This window comes from Taurulus bubalis (genome assembly GCF_910589615.1).
Source record: "Taurulus bubalis genome assembly, chromosome: 3".
NCBI lineage: Eukaryota > Metazoa > Chordata > Actinopteri > Perciformes > Cottidae > Taurulus > Taurulus bubalis.
This window is the reverse complement of record NC_136591.1, coordinates 6,584,720-6,607,439: the sequence shown is the minus strand read 5'-3', so window position 1 is coordinate 6,607,439 and position 22,720 is coordinate 6,584,720. Positions and strand designations below refer to the sequence as shown.

At 44.1% G+C, this 22,720-nt stretch overlaps 1 protein-coding gene across 1 annotated transcript in view; it reads left to right on the top strand.

The window, feature by feature from the left end:
- arap2 (ArfGAP with RhoGAP domain, ankyrin repeat and PH domain 2) overlaps positions 1–22,720 on the top strand; it is a 105,617-nt gene that overhangs the window by 8,881 nt on the left and 74,016 nt on the right. The window contains exons 7-10 of the mRNA XM_079215211.1: positions 339–701; positions 1,580–1,649; positions 10,084–10,204; positions 18,354–18,547. Coding sequence (XP_079071337.1) covers positions 339–701; positions 1,580–1,649; positions 10,084–10,204; positions 18,354–18,547 — 748 coding nt within the window. The remainder of the gene's footprint in view (positions 1–338; positions 702–1,579; positions 1,650–10,083; positions 10,205–18,353; positions 18,548–22,720) is intronic.

Below are 22,720 nucleotides of genomic sequence, written 5' to 3'. Positions count from 1 at the left end.
CACTGTCATGTCTTATGTGCTAAGTACATATAGCTAGAGTCAGGTTGTAACCATTTCTTGGCCGTTCCACATTGAGTTTAATAATGGTTTATTTGGTAAGGTCGGCTTATAGGTCGGCACATTCATTTAAAAAAATCTGTAAATGCGCCAAAGTTAGCAAAGAGGCTATTTTTCATCTGTTGTTGTTGTTGCTCAGTAAAAAATAGGTTCAACAGGTAATTTAAAAAATACAAATTTAACATTTTAGTTTTTGTATAAAAATGATTAAAAAAAAAAAGAAGAAGACATACCACATGTTGTCAGGCCAGCTCCTTTTAATATCAGCTATGGTCCTACAGAAAGAAGATGTCTAAACGGAAGAAATCCAAGGAAAAAGTTCCTCCCCCTGCTCCAACGATCCCGGACCCCCACAAAGACGAATACGCCACGGTGGACGAGTGTGCCGGCATTTTGCCGCGAGCCGTTTTGAACCAAAGTCTTCCAGCGAACCCTGAGGGTCTTGCTGTGGGACCAGCAGCCTCTGGCCCTAAAGACGGATCTTTAATGGTGGTGGAGTGTGACCTCTACTCGGGTCCCGCAGACGCTCTGGGGGTCGCCACCGGCAAGGCACTGCCGGATATTTCTCCATACGCATGCTTCTACGGAGCCCCCAAACACCAGGTGCTCAAAGTGGGTTGGCTGGACAAGCTGTCACCTCAAGGGTAGGTCGCAGTGCTGCAGAAGGGAATTGTGATTGTGCGTCAGACACGAGAAATTGTTCTTAATCTGATGATAACGATCTATGATCGATCTCCTTGAACTCATCACGGAGGTCACCCTGCAGCTCCACATTGCAAATGTAGTGTTATGAATATGTATTTAATGCTCTCACTCAGTTTTACAGACCTTTCACCCCATCAATCCAAATTGGGCCTCATGTCACTTCCAAAAAGTTGCACCTAAAGTCACCACCAAAGTCAGTCCGCCACGGCTTCCTGTTTCTTTGCAGCCCCTTTTCATTCGGCACTCTATTACCGCTTCCCCAATGTGTCTCCCACCATTTGAGACTGATAAATGGTGGGAGACCCAGACGCCTGAAGTAGATCCATCCGTAGTGCGCTGCACCAACGAAAGGAAAGCAAGATGGGAGATAACATTGGAGCATTGAGATGCAAAATATGTCTTCCCTCACTTAGTTTGGCTTTTTCTGGCAGCACAACATTTATTTTCCAGTGTCTCTCCGAGCAACTTGCTTCACCGTTACTCCAAACCCGAGCTATCAATCATTTACTTCCTTATATATTCTCCCTCACCACCCTATTTGCATAGATTTGGCAAACCGCCCATGGCTGTTGAATATTCAAATTGAAAGTGCCCATTTGTTTTGATTATGCTAATTGACAGCTGTTGATACAACTCTTGACATTAATGAATCAATGGCACTCTTGATGAAATATGAGTACCTGTTCAGAGCAGATTTAGTAACCGGCTTAGTGTCGTGACGCTTTTAGATCGGCATTGCTTCTTTCACTCCAAAGTGGTTTAGTTTGGTCGATTGAGCCACATGGATTGAATTTGTACCTCACTTTCTCTTTTGCAGAAACTGTGTTTTTCAAAGGAGGTGGGTGAGATTTGATGGAGAGAGTCTGGCCTACTACAACAATGACAAGGTACAGTAAGCGCGAGAGGAGCACACGCACACGCTCACACATTCCTTCCCTCCCGCCGCTTCCTGCCGACACGCCCACATCCTCCGCGGGCGCGCCTGCGAAGTAACTCCCTCGAACAGAAATCTATACGACGAGCAGCTGAGCGCATCCTAAGCGTCCCCTTCCCGTTCTCTTTCTCCTCCGCCTTCTCATTGTCATCATCATCATCATCATCATCATTAGCCCGGCAGAGTAGAGAATGGGGGCAAGGACGGAGCGACATTACGCCACGCATGACAGGCCAGCATTCTCTGTGCCCGCTCAGCCGTACTGGAAAGTACATTGATGTTGGCATCTGACCAGTTCCCCGAGTAAGAACGAATTAGGGGAAGACTTCTCTCTGTTTGCCTCCCTCAGCATTTCTCTCTCCCTGTACCTCTCTTCGTTCTCCTTCTGTCTGACAGCTGAGTTTGAAATTTCGCTTAGCATTGCCTGCCTCATCATCAGAGAGAGGGAGAGGAGGAGGAGGAGAGGGGGGCGTGGGGAGGGAAGGAGTTGGGAGTTGAAAAAGCATAAAGTGGAGAGCAGGCAGACCAAGATGCAGGCAATATGGCAGCTTCCCCTCCACCTGTTTAGATTTAAAACTTTTAGTATCGTGTCTTTACAAACTGTTTTTTGTTGGTGCAACTGTGAGTAAATAATGCAGTTTTTTTTTATTTTGCATTTTCAACACAACAGAACAATCCTTAAAATTTAAATCAACGTAATAAAATCTATAGTAAATAATCAAAACAGTTATTTTAGTATCAATGGTTTAGCTTATAGCGAGTATACATGCTAATATTTATATACATGCACATCTACACTAACAAATGCTTATACATATGCATCTACATATACACCTCCATCTACATCCACATACATACCCGCACAGCATACCCATATATACCATCCCACATGTATATACTTTTACATGCGCACTTAAGAATGCAGTTTTACTTGCGTTTTACGTACACGCGTGTCCTTCAGCACTACCGTGCTGAACACGCTCTTTTTTTAATTATTTCTTTTGCTTTTTTAAATGACCATGCCTTTTTTAAATGTGCATGTTCCAACCCATTTGCTACAAACCACTTCACCTTACATCGCAGGGAACCTCTTTGCACACCCCCATGTGTGTTGTGTATGTATTGCAGCCTCCTTTAGCTTTATTCATTTGACTTAGGTCATCCACAAACTGCTCAACGCATCAGAACTACCTCAATAATATACGTAGAATCTGAAATTGAAAAAAGCTTTTCTGATTAAAGAGTTCGTAAACAAAAAACTGACAAAGCACTCTGTCAACTTTTGATACTTGACTTTTTGGAATACTAAATGCTACGGATGTGTTTTAGTCGGTACCCACTCCTCAGCCCTGGAGGTAAATACAGTGCAGACTTTGCAAATCAATCTGCTCTCACATTATCCCGCAACAATGATGCAACAACGGACGGAAAATAACAGTAGATATGATTGCACAATAGATTATTAATACGTTTAGCTGTTGAGTATTCATCATGTTATTAGAGGAAATAAAGCTTTCTCAAACCCTGGTATTATCCCTTTGAAAAAAATGCTTTTAATGCAGAAATTCTGTGTTCTCCAGTTATTCTTGAGCGACCACAACCTCTCTTGACATTCTGTGCTTTACCTTCATGTTCCTGCTAATGACCGTTGGATGTATCTAGAACAAACACATTTCTGTGTGTGTGAGAGCGCGACCTTGGCGCCCCTTCCCAGGGCCGGCTCGTTTCCGCTGCAGCAGCATTGCACAACATCACAATCAATGATGTGGGACCTGTCTGAAGCCTGCTCGTTAATCACTTACTAATTATAGCCCTCCGTGCACTCTCCTTCCCCTCGATTTCTCTTTCCATTGCATTTGTTGCCTTTATTTATCCGAGCACGCTCTGTCACTGGCAGAGCGGGAATCGGCAGGGAGGCCAGCGAGTCAGCACTTTATACTGCATGTCACTGTCGGCGTGGGCGCGACAGATTCTGGAAAGATGAAAGTTTGCCTCTGTGTGTGTGTGGGGGGAAACAGAGGCTGTTGTTTAGACTTTTTAAAGTCATCCTGCCAATGTGACTCTCCCCTCTGAGAAAGCAGCGGGCTTCATCATGTTTCGGGTGAGCGGAGAGGTCGAGTACAATCTCTCCCGTCATCCCTGCTTTGTGCGGCCAGCTGAGGCCGAGCACCGCGCTACGTGCCACCCGGTGCCACCTCCATGGAGAGAGCGCGGGGGTAGCAGAAGATTGCATGGGCCGACAGAAAGTCTCTCAGCACCACTTCATGTCAGAAATTGAAATATGAGTCGGTGGCTTGCTTTCCCCCCGCAGTGCAGAGACATGCATGTATGTGTGTTCTGTTACACCGAGAGCACACGTATTGTCATGTTGATGACGGGGCACAGAACACACACAATTGATCTCAGACCAGGTCCATTGATTACAGGAATTCTCTGGATACTATTCATCCAAGTGCTTCAACTACAAGCTGTTTTGACGACTATTTTCAATGGAATGTGGCTAAAGCCTTCAAATGTTGCTTAACGTGTCACGCCTGAATTTGCATATTAATGACACATCACATAATTAATTATCTTATGTGAAGGTAAAGAAAACGGAAATAAAGTGGAACTAAAACTCGACTGACTAAAGAGTTGTATCAGTAGCCATTATTATTACTTAACCTCATCTCATGAATTAATCTAATTCTAAGGATCACAGTGTCCACCGTGCCAAGGTAACATGCAGATGTTTAGCATGTTAGCATCTTTCACATTCACGTACGGTTGAGGATGATAAGAATGTCAGTTGTGCAGATATTTGGCCATAAACTAAAGTATTTGACACAATAAAGTAAGACAACTTAAAGAAATTAATAGGAATACAATGCAACCTGCTCCATTTAATACATACAGGTGGTTTTGCTGCAACGCCGTCACTTGGTCCGGTGTGAGCAGCAGCTTAGGGCCCCTAATGTCAGCTAATCTGTTTTGACTTTAATCTTAAATTGGTCTAATACCCATACATCTTGCAGAATTGGTGCAGCCTGCACTAGTCTTAAGATTGGCCTCTTAAATTAAATCAAGACTGTGGTTTCATGGTTTTATCATATTGTCCAGTCTTTACTACACAAACACTAAAAATGCCTCGACACTAAACTAAACCATTCCCATGCTTGTTCTCTTTTTTCGAACTTTCAACACCCCGAAAAACTCTTTTGTAGTTTCAAATCCTCTGGAATCTCCCAGCCTCAGACAGAACTAATCGCATTTAATCACAGTCGCAGCTTGAAGGTCTCTGGCCGCGGCGATGTCATCATCGGGGTAGCGGAGGTGGCGTGGGAGAGTAGCGAGATCCTCGGTCTCACTTCTCCCCCTCTGCAGCGCTGTATCCAATCCGTCTCATCAATCACCCCTTTCGGCAGATTTCGTCAACACCGGGATTGACTTGGGAGAACGCTTTGGGCCTGAGATGTAGTCTTCAGGGTCCTGATACGGTGTCGTGTGTGTGTGTGTGTGTGTGTGTGTGTGTGTGTGTGTGTGTGTGCGTGTGTGTGTGTGTGCGTGCGTGTGTGCGCCTGTTTATGAAAACAGTCCAAAGCCTGGCTTCAGGGTGGTGAGGAGAGGAAGTGAGGAGGATGGCTGGTGGGGATGAAGGGATGAGAGGATGGGGGAGGGAGGTGGAGGCTGAATAGGAGGCCAAAGGGGAGATGAGGTTTTAGGATCGGGGATCAGTCTTTGGGTGCATCAGTCTGCCTGCCTGTCTGCCTGCCTGTCTGTCTGACGCTGCAAAGCTCTCTCTTTCAAAGCCGGAGAGCTCCTCTGCTAGCCCCCTCCTGTGTTTTCCCAAAATGCCTATGCAGACGCTAACAGACGGTAACACCTCAAGTGTTTATTTTTGTTCCCATTTTATTCAGTGACAAAAGCATGTTACACATTCATGGTGTCACACATTTCCATGGGTTTAATTCCCTATGTGTGTGTGTGTGTGTGTGTGTGTGTGTGTGTGTGTGTGTGTGTGTGTGTGTGTGTGTGTGTTATGGCACAATCACACAGAGACATTTAAGAATAGATATAATTTGACAGCAGTGCTCAGGTAGATTTACCACCTTAAATTTAAGGGTGCTCTCTAGAAAAGCAGTACACAAAGTTGGGGTCACTTGTATTATTAACCTCACAGAGAATTATCAGCCCGACTGCAGTTCCCCTCGGCAACAGAGCTTTATTTTGTCTTTCAGCTCATTGTTTTTAGTTTTCTGGCGCGTGACTCCACTGCTCTCATCATTTGTGTTTGTTTATAAGCTTCTGCAGGCTGCAGTTTTCAGTAAAAAAAAAAAAAAAAAGAAACTCAAAAATATCCACTGCCTGCCCAGCGCTGACACATTTAGCGAACAGCCAACACAGTGGAGCATTTCACCTGCTGAAGAGCCAGATATTCTCCTCCGGAGCCAATGAGGCTCTGAACTGAGCTCAAAGGCGAGTGGAGGGAGAGTCATAACCCGGTTTATATGAATGTTGTGTTTACAGCGCTGCCCCACGAGGCCGCCAAACGAAATAACGCATGTTCAAGCGTAACCCCAAACTAGCAGAAGTCTCGGGGCCAATCCCAATCCCCTCACTCGCAAACTTGGAGGCACGTTCCCGCCACGTCTGTGAGGGTTAGCGGCTGTCCCACTGTCAAGTCGTCAAGTGCTTGAGGGCTCTCTCGCAGACATTTTAAGCCCTTTATGCTCACTTTCTGTAAGTCCGCCTTTCTGCAGACTTTGCCTGAGGGAATTACCCACAATTCCTAGCGTTGTGACATTAAACACTGGGCGCACCGGGGGAAGCCCGCGGGCGTTAAAGAAAACCCAACGTAAACAAAGAGGGAGGCACGCGTGTTCAGCCTGGCATATTAAACCAACACTGGAACATTCACATTAAGGATTTACGATGGTCCATTAAGAAAATGAAATCGGGAGGAACACAACCGTAGAAAATGTTAGCGGGTTCATTCATCAAACATTCCCTTCATCAAACAAAAACAAGTGAATTGATTATTTCACAATTACCTCTCGTCTCGTAAGGCAAGAGCCTGGAAGACGTTTCAAATAAGGCAGTTAAAAAAACACAAACTTAAAACCCCCGTCAATTGTAAATAACATGTTTTGGTGTCATCAAGGTAAAGTGATTTGTCGCTGCAAAGTGAGTTCCCATTTGGGATTCATACCATTGCAGCCTTTCACTCTCATGCATTTCCCGAGTGATGTCAGTGAAGTCCCAGAAGGCTTAGGGCTTAAGGTCTTAGGGGGGACGTTGGGATTGTGCCTTTAAGTTTTTGACCTCATAAAATCCTGGAACGATGAACGAATGAATGAGACGGTACTAAGCTTACCTTGCATTGACACACACCCTCAATATTTAATTATTAAAGCTACATTTTCTGGTCTGAGATATGTAGAAAAAAAAATCTTTTTGACACTGCTTTGACATGACGATGTGTCTCATTTTAATTGTCAGCATTCAGCGACCTGAAAGTCTTGCAAACAGGCTGTCTTCATGAAGACTTGTTGGCCTCAAAACAGCTCTGCCTGGAAGCAACATCTTTAAAATCCTTCAGGCACCCCACTCGGGGAAACACCAGAGTAAAGAGGCGTTTTCTCAAAGGTGCAGTTCTCCGTTCCAACCAGTGGGTGTCCTCGTGCCTCCATTAAAAATGCATTGCTTTGGACACGGCAGAACCTTAACTCCATGCTGGTGGTAAAACTCTTTCCACCCTCTTTACCCTCCTCCCTGCTTTATCCCCACGCTGCCTCCATTATTGTAGGCTTTAGCTCAATTGCTGTGCCTTAATTGTTTCCTGAAGTTTACCAGGTTGCTTTTGAAAAGAAAGGAGACACGGGTTGTTCCACGCAGGGTACGCAGTCCCACCGAAAAAGACGAAGTGACACGGCCCCGCAAAAATGATATGGCTCGATAATTGCTGGGAGGCAGGACTGAGAGGACGTGGGAGTGAGGGAGTGGAGAGTGGGAGGGAGGTCAACGTGAGAGGAAATGAGAGTGGAGGAGATCTTCGGCAGAGGCAGGCCAGTCAGGTGTGTCTGTTATTGGAGAAGCAGAGATAGTTAGGCCTCATTGCGTCCTTGGCGGTGCGTCGTCTTGAGATTAGTCTGTAAACATTACGTGTGTGTGTGTGTGTGTGTGTGTGTGTGGGCGAAATGCAACGCGTTGTATCTGAATCCACCTTCTTAACACTGACCGCCTCCTCATCATTCATCTGCCGACTCCCGCTGTCGAGAGTATTTACAGATGCACAACTACGCAATTAAACAACTCTCTCCTTCATGACCCCAAAAGTAGAATTAAAACAATTAATTACCGTTAACCCATACTGGGGTGTAATTAGCAGCTACCACGCTAATCCACACACACACATATACACATACATACACACACCCCTACTGTCTCCTTTCCTCACCTTCCTCTAACTTTGTTCTAAATTTAGAGAGAGGAAAGAGGGGAGATATTGGTGTGAAACTCCTCGAGAGAGAGAACCGCACACGGCTGGCAGTCGGTAATTAGGTTGAGCCACTTCTTGCCATTGTTAACATCCTGTTTTAATATGAGAAGGACCCCTCGCTGACCCTCTTAGGCCGCTTCATTTCCAAATGGTGTCCTTCTTTCCTCCCTCTCCTCCTCTCGCCGCATCTCTTTCTCCTCCTGATTATGGAGTTTGCCTCTTCTTCTGTTTTTAACTTTTAACTCTGTATCTCTCCACGCGCCTTTTCATTTTCTTTCTCTCAGTCCTCTCCTTGGCCTTTCACATGAACCTGATTCCTCTACTTTTTTTTTTCTTCTTCAAATTTCACACTCCATCTCTCCATCGCTCCCCCCCTCTCGCTAACTGACTCTGCCACCTGCTATATTTTTAGCGCTATGGTCTATAAAAATAGGCTTTTGTGTCTAGCTAAGGTCACTGGCTTAATTAAGAATGGCGAGAGAGAGTCAGAAGTTCACTTCCTTCGTCTGTTCTCATCGCTTACATCCCACTCGGCAGTACAGTCGAACAAACATGCAGCTGTGCGCGCGTGGCCATCGGCATCAAGTTATTACATTGTGCACAGGACGGCGGAGAATGGAAAAAAATCAGGTCAAGCCCGTTGTAGAGCGACAGAGGAAAAAAAGAGACGTCTGTTTTTTTTTTCATTCTTAGCAATGATAATGACATTATCGGCATGAATAATGCAATGTCTGCGACGACTCCTTTTTCATAACCCAGTGATTTTCACTCCGCTACAGAAGCCTAATGTACCGCCCCACCCCCTCCGCAGTTGACTGTATTGCAAGAACATTACAATCTGACATGTTCTTAGCTACTTTAAGGGCATTTCTCTGTTACACTCGCCACGTCACCGTTCTGCCCCCGTGATAATATTGACGTTTGATTTATTTTATTCCCCCTTCTGTCTCTTTTTTCATATTGACAATGACCCAGTACTTTAATTGCCATTGTCAAGGGAGGTTGTAAAGAGGTTCATGAAGCCTCTAGTGCAACATCCTCCTTATTTAGATACCTCCACTAGAGCTGCTGGGGGAAAAAATAGGGGTAATGAAACAATACACACACACACACACACACACACACACACACACACACACACAGCCCTATCTCACTTTAACCAACGATCGCTTCCTGTGCTTTACTCAAATCCCCACTACAGCATGCCTGTCTCTTTTTAAATATTTGAGAAGTTTGTTTTTCAGCTTGAGGATTTGTCTTACGATGTCTCCTAACACCCTATTGACAGTGTTCTGTGTGTTATTCTTGTGTTTTTGGGCTCCTTTTTTTAATGCAATGCAATCCACTTTTTTTTTTTTTTTGCAATTTCATGCTCCACTATTTCAAATCCCACATATTTCTTTCCTATAATTTGCGTTATCTGTGTAGATGTCTAAAAGATCACATCAATACATATTTGTTCTGGCTTTCTTAACAGTATGCATCTCATAAGGTAGCATATACAGTACTATGATAGTTCGTATTCCTGCAGCAGCTTTCTGATTGAAATGCTTCTTGTCCAAGATCTCCGGGCCATTTATCAGAGTTATTGCTTGAAAGGGAACAGGGAAGCTATTTCTGCAAATACATTTGACGCTGTAGTGATGGTTAATGGCTCTAGTTTGAGGAGAATGTCTATCAGTGTCGCTTCAACTTGAATGCCGTCACAGCCGACTGTAACAGAACTCTGAATTAAACATCTATTGATGCAAACAATGCGCCTGAATACGCTAATTGTGGGTCTAGAGATGCAGATAATAGGAATAGGCAACAATTCAATAACATCATCAGTATGCATGAGGTTGCGTGTGTGTCGGCTTGAGTTTGTATACCTATTTACCTCTTTATGTGTGTCTCTGTCTCTCTTCAGGAGATGTACTCCAAAGGTATGATCCTGGCCAGTGCTGTCAGACAGGTGCGAGGACTCGGCGACAACAAGTTTGAGGTCGTCACCGCCCTTCGGACCTTTTTATTCCGAGCTGAAAGAGAAGGTAAGTCAAGGATCCTTTGCTCTTCATGCCTCTGTCCGTCCGGCCCAGTCTTGCGAGCGTGATATCTCATGGACTTCTGGAGGGAATGTCTTCACATTTGGCCCAAACGTGCACTTGGACTCATGTATGAACTGAGTTTGGAGGTCAAAGGTCGGAGTCACTGTGACCTCACATCCGTCCCATTCTCGGGATATTTCCGTAACGCCTTGAGAAAATGTTCTCAAGTTTGGCTCAAATGGACTCAAGGTTGAACTGATTTGAATTTGGTGGTCAAAGGTCACTGTGACTTCACTAAACACATTTTTGGCCATAACTCAAGAATTCACGTGCTATATTTGACTATTTCACACACATTTCTCATAGGAAAAAAAGACAAATTATTTGATTTTGTTAGACATGGATGCAAACTTCAACTTCTAAATGCATTCTAGGCGGTATTTCTAGTTTCCTCCTTCATTTTGCAGTCACCTATCATCTATTCACTCATTCACTCCTCGTGATTCCTTGTCTAGCTTTGTTCTTCTCTCTTGCTCTCCATCTCTCTCTGTCCTTCCCTCCCCCTCCCTTTCGGCTTGTCTCTCATTCTTGCCTCCCTCTCCCTAAATGTGGTCATCCTCTGCCTCCCGGTTTTGATTCTCTTTCTCTGCATGCAGCCTAAATCCGTTTGCAAGGTACCCACATGGAAATAAATAGTTCTACAGTTTGCCTTCTTTCAGAGTGAGATATCAGAAGATCAGTATCATGTCTCTTCAGGTTGGGGCTTTGAAGCCTAGCTTAACATAACAATTGAATGTAAACTGAAATGGCTTGCCTTGATCTGGTCAAATAATACATCTTTCTTTTTTTTCAAATTCCTGAAAGATCACTAATTCATATTTTGTATTATGAAAGTCATGGTTCTAGGTGGAGGTACATGCTACATTATTAGGGTGTGTTCTTTGGACAGAACTAGTTGTTTCACTCGGTTTCTGGTCTTTATGCTAAGCTAGGCTAAACAGGACCTGACTCCGCCTCCTTACCGATCAAACACAGGTGTGAGATTGATATTCATCTTCTCATTTCACTCTCAGAATGAAAGCAATTAAGGATATTTCTCCAAATGTCCAAGTATTTTTTTTCAGAATGGTTTCTCTCCAAGACTCTCTGAATATTATGCTGTTTAAATGTTTAAGGAGATCTTAGTGGCAGTAACGGCTTCATGTCCCTGTCTGGACCTACTGTATGCTATTAAAATAATCTAAAGGGACAGACTGTATAAAACATTCCCCCGTGGAACCGTCCCTTTTAATAGTCCCGTTCCTCCTTCCTCTCTTCATCCCTCTGCCCGACCAAACAGAGTAAGAGTTGTCTTTCAGCTGGAAGCTTTATCTGTGTCGGCCTTGATGAGAGGGGCAAGACACGCTTTCCGCTCCGCACCTCTCGCTTCATGGCAGTCTATTAGGTCCGCTCCGGTCAAACTGCTCATTCACTAAGCGACGGCTCGTCTCAGGGGTCACATGTTGGCCGCCCTTCGATTCATATGGATGACTGAGATCGAAGAAAAGCGACTCTTCCGTGGTTATGAACCTTCGACTCATAATGTGGTCCGCTGTGAATATCGGAGAGCGGTGGAACCGAGAGATCTTTGAGACCATTGAGAACTTATTGACGTGCGACACATTTAATTATCAATATTTGACATATTACTCATTGATATTGAGCATCTGCTGCTGTTGATGTGATAAGGGCAACTGGTTGTTTATTTGCTCGAGACTCATTTCGACATATTCATGATGGTAAAGCTGTTTGAGTAGATTCTAATGCATCAGACCTGATTCAGGGCAAATGGTTTCATCAGTCAGGTGAAAAATTGTTTTTGAGGATGTAAGGATAGTTTTTTTTTAAGTCTGGACCAAAACAATGGTGCTTAAATAGCCTGATATTGTGTATTGAGTGTTTGCACCACCATTCCAGTCAGAGACAGCCAGTGTAGACAGCAGTGTCGGCGTGGTTGACCTCTGAAGACCTTGGACTCTTTTGACTCATTGCACATTGTATAAAATCCACCAGAATGCTTGCATACTTGTGTGTAGCTTATCAACCACTTTCTTATGATGCTGGTGGAGACCAAGTGTATCACGCATAGCAAACATTATTATCGAATCTCCTTTTCATACAATTTTGTATCTCCTTCGGTCTATAAAAATAGCATTACATTTGACAACTTGCCCTTTAAACTTAGTTTTCTTTCATCTATTTTCACCACACTGAGCACCAGAGATTCTTCCTTCTCACCCTGTCGATTCGGTGCAGCATCATATCGATATCTGCCAGCCTTTTTTGTTCATTTATGAGTTGCGGGTCCACAGCGCCGTCATTTATCACACTGTCAGCTAGCTGATCGTCATACGTCACACTCAGTCGTACTGACAAGCGCTCGGAGGGGGGAAGGCTGTCTTATTGGGAGGTGGCCTCTGACCGCCTGGGATCAGTGGGAGGCCTCTCGCAGAGGTGGCTCCTGCCGTCAGAAGAAAGGGTTGGGAGCAGAGAGGGAGGGAGGGAGGGAGGGAGGGAGGAAGGAAGAGGGAGGATAAAACTTGGCTTCATCCCCTCATGCATCTTTAAACAGGCCCATTCGCCTTGTGGCGGAGAGTCATCAATCTTTGGGGAAACACATGAGAAAGAGGGAGACACGAGGAGACAGAGGGAAAGAGACGGAGTAAGTTAGTGAAGTGGAGGTATGGAGCTGCTGGGCTGATGCAGTAGGGGTAGAGGGGGGGGAATGGTGGAGTGATGCTAAGAGGAGTGTGTGTGCTAGAGTGTAAAGGCATCCAAGGAGGGAAAGTAGCAGATGAGGATGGGGGAAACAAGGGAAGGAAGCGATTTTAAATGAGGGAATAACAGGAATGGACAGAGCGAGGGAGGCCGGCACGCAATCTCGGTGTGAAGAAGCAACAGAGAGGTAAAGGCAGAGACGGCGGGGAGAGATGAAAAGGGCAGAGTGAAGATGGAGAGAGGGAAAAGGAGGAGGGAGAAGCGAGTGAATAATTGAAGGCCACCGGAGAGAGTGTGCACACAGCTGTCGGCTGATTCTCCACTTGGTCCGCAGGTGGCCTCTTCCCTCAGGTACTGTCAGCTTGAGATATAGGAGAGATGGAAGGAAGGCAGGCGGAGGGAGAGGAGAGAAGAGAAGAGAAGAGGGGGAGGGAGTGATGCGGAGAGCAGCGGCAGCAATGGGGGAGAAGAAAGCGAGAGGAAAGTAGAGTTTGGCAGGAAGAGACACGGCACAGAGTGATGGAAAACGGTCGGGACAAGAAGGGGGTGTTGGAGAGGGGATGCAGACAAATGTGCTACGAGAGAGAAGATGGGATTTATAGTGTAAAGAAATGTTGATGATTTGTATTCTGATGCTTTGGCAATTGCCTTTCCGCAAAGCCCGCTCCTAACACATGTTAGTTTAGTTTGAGATGACAGTAAAGGGGGTACGAGAGAGATGTAGAGATAACAACAAAATGGTTGGGAACGGGCCAGAAGGAGAATGATGGAAGGAATATAAACTCAGCAGGACATGGAGTGAGTGTAAAGTTGTATTAACTTCCAGTACATATTTCACTTTCTGTACCATTTCACATTGTACTACATTTAACATTTAACAGCATTTAGTATGAGCTTCGTAGCTGCTGTTGAGCACGTATTACCAAGCAATGAGACGGTTGAGCGGAGGTCTATATATATATATAACGATAAAGATTGATGGGATTGTTCGGGAGCAGCCGTGACCTGATCAAAATGGGCCCGATAAACTTCAACAAAGCCAACAGAGAATAAAATGAGGGATATAGCACAAAGCTCATTGAGCCAATGGAGGGGCGGAGTGATAGGAAAAGCGCCTCTCCTATTTCACGTCATTTAGCTTTTTTGTGTATGAAAAGGTAACCAGTTAGTTACCAGCTAATGGGTGTCTGGTATCGGTGAAAACAAATTAACCTGAAAATCATGTCTTGATTCTGCGAATAATGCTTTTATTTTGAGGTCCCAAATAGCGGAATGTGCACGTTTCTGGTAGGTTTTCCATCAATTAAGAAAAGTAAAGTCCTCCAAGATGCAATATCTGTGGGATTTCTGTACTGCAAACCACTTGTTACTTATTAACTGACTTGTATGCAAATGCAAACATATATGTGGCAATGTAACCTTGGCTGATGCCATTAGCCAGGCTTAAATGATACAGTAATGTAAACATTTACTTCTGCGTTGTGCCAGTATGTTGGGGTGAGAAGATTGAAATGATAGAAAACAAAGGAAATCTCAATCCCTCTGTTTGAGCTTCTTCCTTTTATTTTTGTATTCCTTTTGATGGAGACTGCGTGGGAGGCTAAGATCTCTGTTGAGCGCTAAGTGGACCTGCCTCTCATCTCATCCACTTTCAACGACGATGATCTGCCTCTCTCCTCGTCTCTCCTCCATGTAAAGTGGAATAGTCTTCCAAACACATGGCTATACGTACATACATCCCGAACAAGCGCTTGTTGGCTCTTTTAATATGCATGAAGACAGAGGTGAGGACATGTTTGCAAACTGAGTGAAAATACAGTTTGGCAAGCACACCGGAGGTTCACGTGTGAGACTGTGTGAGGAAAAAAAACTAACTGGAAACGTAACTCAGACTCATATGCGAGACACATCCGGGAGCGAAAGTCAGATGCACACGTGGCGTGTGCAGGCACTCTGGTTTCTCTCAATCCGCCCACCTCCATCCTCGCTGCAGCTCTCTCTCCCCACTCAGATTGACAGCTTGTGCGGAGAGAGGAGGGAGAGAGGAAGGCCCTGAATAAATGAACAGGCAAATAAGTGAGCGCAGGACAGGTAATGGAACTCAGAAAGCAAGGGCGGGAATGGAACACTAAAGCCTAGTGATGTAAAGAGCGGTCAATAATTGAGTAGGCCATTCATTATTAATACTAGCTCTTTGTAAATTCATAAGAATATGGGGGGCAGCCAGACCAGAGGTGAGTTCGGAACCAGACAGCGGGTACAGTATTTGGGAGCGCAGGAGGGTAGTGTGTGCATATGAGTCGGATACTCACAGAGGAGAAAGTTTTTCCTTCAGATGTTAGTGGATATGTTCACGTGCGCCACAGGTCAGAAGGTCACAAAGTCGAGAAGTTAATGAAGGTCAATTTAGGGCAACGTGAGGTTGACAGTGGCCACAGAATGATGGACAAGCTTCTGAGAAAAGCCCCCCTTCCTCTGTCACTCAGCAGGAGGAGAGGGATTCAAGGACACACCAGCAGGTCACTCTGAGGGCGACTCAAGCTCACAGTTGGTTCTGTCAAACTAGAAAGGAAGGGACACAAAATAGAGCTTCTCTTTAAAATGATACGTGTGAAAACAAGTAGTTAGAATATGTGCAATATTATGATATGAACCGATATTTGTGAATGTGTGACGAGTTGTTTTTTCTCCGCATGTTCACACTAAGTGACCCGTTGAAAACCTTTCAAGTGAGTTTCAAGTGAGTTTTCAAAAATAGTGACAAGGAACGTCCGGGTTCCAAGATGGACGTGAGGATGACTCGACACAAATAGAGAGGAAACGGCAACACTAAAAGCAACATTTCTTTTCAGTACATATTTTTTATGGATTAAAACACTTGAGTCCTGCAGCACTGAATAGGATTTACCAAACTCTGGATCACAGTTTCCCATTTTGGCACGAACGCATTATAAAGCCACACCTCTGACTAAATAGTGTTGGTTCAGTCATTTCTTCACTGACACTCAGCATGTTTTAACACTCAATATACTCATAAACCGAAAAAGCAATTTTATAAAATGGTTACCTTTACCCCTTTGTCCTTCTTTTTCATGTACAAGTTTAAGAACGAGGCCATAACTGTGTTTCGGTCCTCATTTTGTAGAAATGTTGGATGCTAAACTAAAGGAAACAACAGAAAGTTCGGAGTCATTTCAAGCTGAAATAAAATGAAACCTCTGTACAGCGTGTCCATCGGGAAAAGGAACTAGCCTAGCGTTAGCGTCTCAGTAGAAAGCGTCCAGTGTATCTAGGAAGCAGGAGAAGGTGCTTGCAGTTATTTCGGTACTCCGAAACAGACGTTGAAGGAAGTGTGCGACTTAAATGACCCGCTATAGACTAGATGTGTCCATGCATCTTCATCTCGGTAATGAGATGTCCAAGGAATCTCTTTTTCAGCAGTCCAGTACAGTTTTTATTGTATCACCGTTACCTCAGGGAGTCCTGACCAGCTTCAGGCCTTTTTGGTCAATAGATGAGCTGGGGGAAGAAAGTGAAAGCAAGTTTTTTTTGTTTTTTCCAATGTGGCAATCAATAAAGACAATACAAACAATTATTTCCTCTGTTCTTAAATTGGCACGCTTCAACAGTATAATTTGTTAACTTCCGACAAAACATTTCCACGTGCTCCCTAAACCTGCACAGCTAATGGATTTCGGGGACATGATTTGTGTGTCGGTGGTTTTTCCTCTTTTGGCAAAGAACTGGCCCATAATAAGCACATTAATGGGTGATAAAATGAAGTGATTACACCAAGTAAGGGCTTCTCCTCTGTGCCCTGAACAGTTTGGTAAAATACAAGAGGACCATTGGGAAATTAAGTCCTCTGTTTGGGGAATATTCATGACAACCTCCATCCTGTTGTTTGCTCAAATTCATGGGAATCCAAAAATACATTTTCTGAAAACGGGGGTTGTGATGCCTCCGTGTGACCAAACAAGTGCTCACAGTTGTTCTGAGAGCATCACTTTGTCGCTTTTTATATTTCAGAAAAAGAGTCTGTCATTCTGTCTTCGCAGTGTTTTTTGGATGATGAGTTCCGAGGTTTCAGGTTTAAACTTTTTTTTTTTTTAACATCAGAAAAAAACGGTGTCTTGCTGCCTTTTCTCAAACCGGCTGGTCCGTCCCAATTGCTTAGTTTTAATTACAGTGTACAGATTTCTTTTCTCCTTTTTTTGTGTGTCTTGTATTGAACAGTCACCACAGTGGGCGCTGCTTTGGACCTGTGATGTCTGAGTGTGTGTGTGTGTGTGTGTGTGTTTACAATCCTTTGGTATGTCTCTTCTTTCCACTTTGCTGGCTTTGATAGTGCAACGTCCTGGGCGGTGGGGGAACGGGCTTTGCGGCGTCTGTTTCATGTCGTCTTTTATGTCCATTTGAAAAGTTGCAGAGGAAAGATATCCGAGATGCCTTTTGAGTGCACATCGTTTGAATGTAAACCCCGGATGATACACGATGCATCGCCTTATACTTGAGCCGCTCCGTACTGTGAGGTAATCCAGTGTAATTCACAATAAGTCAGAGATTCGGGGGTCGTGTTCAAGGACAAATGGTTTTTGGTGTGTTTGTGTGTGTGTATGGGGCTATAGTAGGAATACTAAACTGTAACCGATGCTGACTTTGTGCCGACAACATTTAGCCGTAGCCGCAACCTGTTTGCATGACATCATGTATGAAGCCATCAAGTGCATATTCAGGATTCCTTAAAGGTTTGGTTGGAAGTCCACAGGGAATATTAAAGTGGTACTCCTCCACAGCCGAAAAGTAAACCACTCCGTGCGTTCGACATGCGTTTCTGTGACTCTGCTCCGTTGTTTTCCAGGTGGAGACAAACGAGTGGATTTGCAGAACTGTGGCAGTATCTCATTAGAAGCGGTATTTTTTTTAATTATAGGTTTTAATTAGGTGGTGTGTTTGACTCAAATTACCCTGGCCACATCTCGCTGGAGGCTTGCAAATCTCAGAGTCACCACTATCTATATCTCTAGTACCAGACTTTTCAGCACTTTTCAGCTTGGCAGGATATTCATTTTTTTTCCAGGGGCTAAGTGCTTTTACACCAATCTCGGCTCATCCTGTGTTTAAATTCCTTGTCTCTTCGACTGGATTTTCCTCTATCAGTATGCAATGGAGGTTTAGTAGCCAACAAACCAGCGTAACTCACAGAAGGGATGTAAAAGTGATGAATTAACACTACGATCCAAAGACTTTAAGATGCCCTGATCTCTCGTTGTCTTGTTCTCTTTCTGGCTTTTCTTGTTTTCTTTCTCTCGTGCTTTTCTCTCTCTTTCGCACGCTCGCACCTCTCTCTCCATTTTTCCCCGTGTCTGTCTCTCACTCATGCTCGTGTCCACAGGGGAGCGCCAGGAGTGGATGGAAACTCTTCAGACGGCCACGCGCCCCCCCGCCTGCGGCTCCCAGAAGCGCTCCGACAGCCTCTCCCGCCCCTCCTCCACAAACAAGAGGGGCTTGCTGGAGCTCCGCGGTTACAAAGGCAGAGTGCTGGTGTCCCTGGCGGGGAGTAAAGTCAGGCTCTGCAAAACAGAACAGGTACTTCCAACACCGCCGGGACTTCCTCTCTGCAGGATGACAGCTTTCTGTTTGAAAGAGGAAGATAATAATCACAGCCCAGCTGAAAGCACACGAGGCCGGGATGGTGACGCTCATGAAGGATATGGAGATCTTTGTGAATGTGCGATGCAAAAAGTAAATATATATGTGGGAAACAATACATCCCAGTATCCTGGGATGTATTGTGCTCCATTTTTGGCGGGTACAAGCCCATTTGGACTTTGGACTTGGGAGAGAAGGGAACTCAGGCAAATGTAGGTATGTAGAATGGGAGTTTTAGTTGAGGCTTCTCTCCAAGACTAGTAATAATATAGTGATCATTTTCCGGTCCTTATCTTTTGGGTTGATATTGTGCTTTAGTTCAGTGGTTCTCAACCTTTTTCCAGTGATTTTTCTTTCAGCCAAGTACCCCCCAACCAGCACAAAGCATTTTTAGTTGGAAAAACAATGTAATACACAGACAGCGCTGCACCATCAGTGTCTGATTTAATATAGAATATATACAATTCAGTTAAAAAACGTACACTTATATTATTGAATATTTATGAAATAAGGATTTTTGAATTCGTACTAATTTTAAATATATCTTTTTTTTAAATCTCAAGTATCCCCAGGGGTACTAGTCCCCCCATTTGAGAACCACTGCTTTAGTGGATAGTCCCAATCAAACTCTGTAGTGCAGTCGGCGCTCGCCAGGCAGCAGACTGCCCCGCCCCTTTCTGCTTCCGGGCCAAGTCGGCCTTTGTTCCGACACTATTTTCTTGTGCTCATTAGATCACCACTGCTCTGCTTTGACCTAAAGAGTAAACATGAACCCGAACAATATCGTGTACATGGGAGTCCAATTAAGCCCTGATGGTCCCCGCTCTGTTCTCTGCCTCCTCCTGTCCCGGCAGCAAGATACCCTATCTGAGATCGTACGTTTCTCATACTCTTTCTTAAAGCGCCTGACACACGTTTGATAATGCTGCACACGCTCAACTCATCTCCATTCCTCCTCGGCTCTCATTTCATTTGGCTCTATCTTTTAGTTTTGTTGTTTGCCTTTCATTATTTTCTCATTAGCGTGAACAAACATCTTTGTAAGACTTCTCTTTTGGGTATCACTCCATGTCAGCACATTTCCACTTGCTTGAGCTGAGACAGCGGGAGAAACGGAGTGGAGAAGAGAATCAAGAGAGAGGACAAATTAATTGTATTATTTCAGCCTACAAGCTAAATCCCCAGCATAAATGCAGCAGCGGCGGCAGTGTATTTGATTTCTTTTTCCAGGGAGAGAGAGGACGGGAGGCGGCAATTGAAAGACAAGAGAAGAAGAGACAGAAACGAAGAGATAGGCGTAGAACGATGGAGTGAAAAGGGTGGAGGTGCAGAGGTCACACGAGTGAGAAATGAGCACTGGTGGTTTTGTAAGAAAAAGGAGAGAGTGATGGAGAGCAAGAGCGCGGGGAGGGAGGCAGACCGTTGCCCCGTTCAAGTTCAGTGGAGTGGAGTATTTAATCTAACATGATGAACGAGCTATTGGAAACATCATCCTCCCGGCTCCTCCTGCACCACCCCTACCCCGTTTCTCACGGGCCGTAGGCCTTGTGATGAAGCTGTGTTTAAGGTCATTTTAGCACCAAGGTAAAGAAAGTCAGATGTGTGCAAAGTGTGACACACACACACACACACACACACACACGGACCTGTATAGGCAGATTTGTACAACCAGAGCAGCGTGTTTCATGTCTTATCATGTCATGCATCACAAGGGTTTTCCGGTGTATGTTCACTCCGGTGGATGAGGGATTGATTGATCGTTGGATGTTCATATTTCTTGTTGTCAGCTTCCCATTAGCGAGGTTGAACCCAGTTTGTTGGTTGAAACCAGAAAACTACTTAACAAAACGTGCACATACAGTAGAGCCTTCTCTGGTGGGAAAGGTATTTCGGAGTATACAAAAACAGAGAGACTGAGGATTTAATTAATCTCCACGTTAATTAAATATCTCTCTTTCTAATTTGCTCTTCTAAAGATCTTCTTTGTCACAATTAACATCATCCCAAGACTACAAGGCTGTTTTGTAGAATTTGTGACACAAGAGTGAGTCTAATTTCACCGAGGCCTTTGTCTTATAATGAGCTCTGTTTCTAATCGGTTACCTTGTCCAACGGAAAGATAAAAAGCACTCTTGCTATACTACTGTATGTGGCGAGTGCTGTCTTTCTGTGAATGTAGGTGCAATATTAACTCTTTCTCTTGCTGTATTTGGTGTGGAGGGAACATGCAAGCACACATGTATGTGCTTATTTAATTCAATTCATTTCAGTATATTATATTAGCTCAAAATTAAAAATTTCCCTCAGAGGGCTTTACAATCTGTACACATACGACATCCCTGTCCCAGGACCTCACATCGGATCAGGAAAAAGTCCCCCAAAAAATAGAAAAAAAACTTTCACAGGGAAAAAAGGGAAGAAACCCGTGTGTACAGAATAAACAATGTAACAGAGTTGCAGCACATTCAATGAATATGACAGAAATTATTCATATAATGAGTAGTAGGCATGGATTACGATCCAGATAACCACGATCCATGTACGCAGAAGGAGCTAGAGAGGAGGCTTATGCATTCGCCATGGCCGCTTTCAGGGTTGGGGACGATTATTTTACCACTCAGTATACAACAGTCGTATTATAGTCCAATTTTCAAATACGATCAGCTGTACTGTGCAGGTTGAAAGCTCTGGCAGGGGGGCTACTTCTACTACTTATTTATAGCTACTGCTTATGTTTGGCCGGCACAATTCCAACAAGTGTGTGTGTGTGACCAGAAATGTACTGTGTGTAGAACGAATCATTTCCTTTTCTGGGTACTTTAGAAAAAGTGACTGACTATCTGTTTGAGACCAGATGAAGAGTCGGCCCTTTGAGCTAAATGCTATAAGCAGCATGCTAACGTGACAACATTAACATGCTGGTGTTGAGTAGGTATAACGCTTACCATCTTAGTTTAGCATGTTAGCCTGCTAACATGGATCGATAATCGTTAAGTATTGCTGAGGCTGACGGGAACGTCATTATGTTTCAATTGTTAGGACACAACCACGCTGGTGGAGCTCAGAGGAACTGTACACCATTTCAATAGCAAGCTAAAATCAGAATCTAAAGAGGGACCGACAGCCACGGTGCTAGCATGACTAAAACAAATTGATGAGTGCATATTTAAACATCAAATCAGATTGACAAAGTTTGACACAAACAAGCGTGTGATTCATGCTAAGATTCAGTCATGTTGGGGCTGAATCGACTCATTTGGGATTCAATGTTGAATCGCAATCATTTTTCATTTTTCTCAATCTACTCAAACTCAGCTAAACTCGCATGGAAGTAGCAGACAACCTCTTGAAACTCTTAAGTCTTGAAAGCCGTGTTCAACATGCACACTAAAGCTTATTGAAATATTTCCGACTAAATGTCCGGCCAAAAATCAAAATATCTTTTACCTGAAATATTGAACTCTGAATAGAAAGTTAACTATCAGTTAGTGCATTCATCACGTACTTATTTATGTTTCTCTTTTTTTTCTTCTCCCTTTCCACCTTATTATTTGTCTTCTCACATTTATCTTTTTTTATCCTTTATCATCATCCTCTTTGCTTTTCTTGACCTCTGTCTCACTGTTTGATGTTTAAAATAATCAGAAGTCTATTGTCTCCATTGAGTATGTGCTCCTTTAAATGCAGCTACCCCTCCGCAAGACGATCGGCCCGCATGCTTTCAGAGCATCCTGAGTGGACTTGGAATTGGAGATAGAAATTTAGGTCGGCTTCTTTTAGAGCAGCACGGCACTGTGGAGCGACTGAGTCGCACAATAAGACGTTGCAACACTTTGAAAGAAATTATAACTGGATGCATGACTGGACTTTTTAGAGTAGGCCTTTGCTCAGCACCTCCCAGGTTAAGGTTATTGATTTTGGGGGCGGGAGTAATCCTGTTTCCCCCACACATCTAGTTTTCTTGAGTTGAGGTGATTTGTTTTTTTCTTTTTTCTTTCAGTGATTGATTCCTCCTTTCTTAGAAATGTTTAGTACATCATGATATGTGCGTAAAACCATGCATGCGTGCGGACATTACCCTTTGAGCTTTCCCCCATTGCCAACTACCTC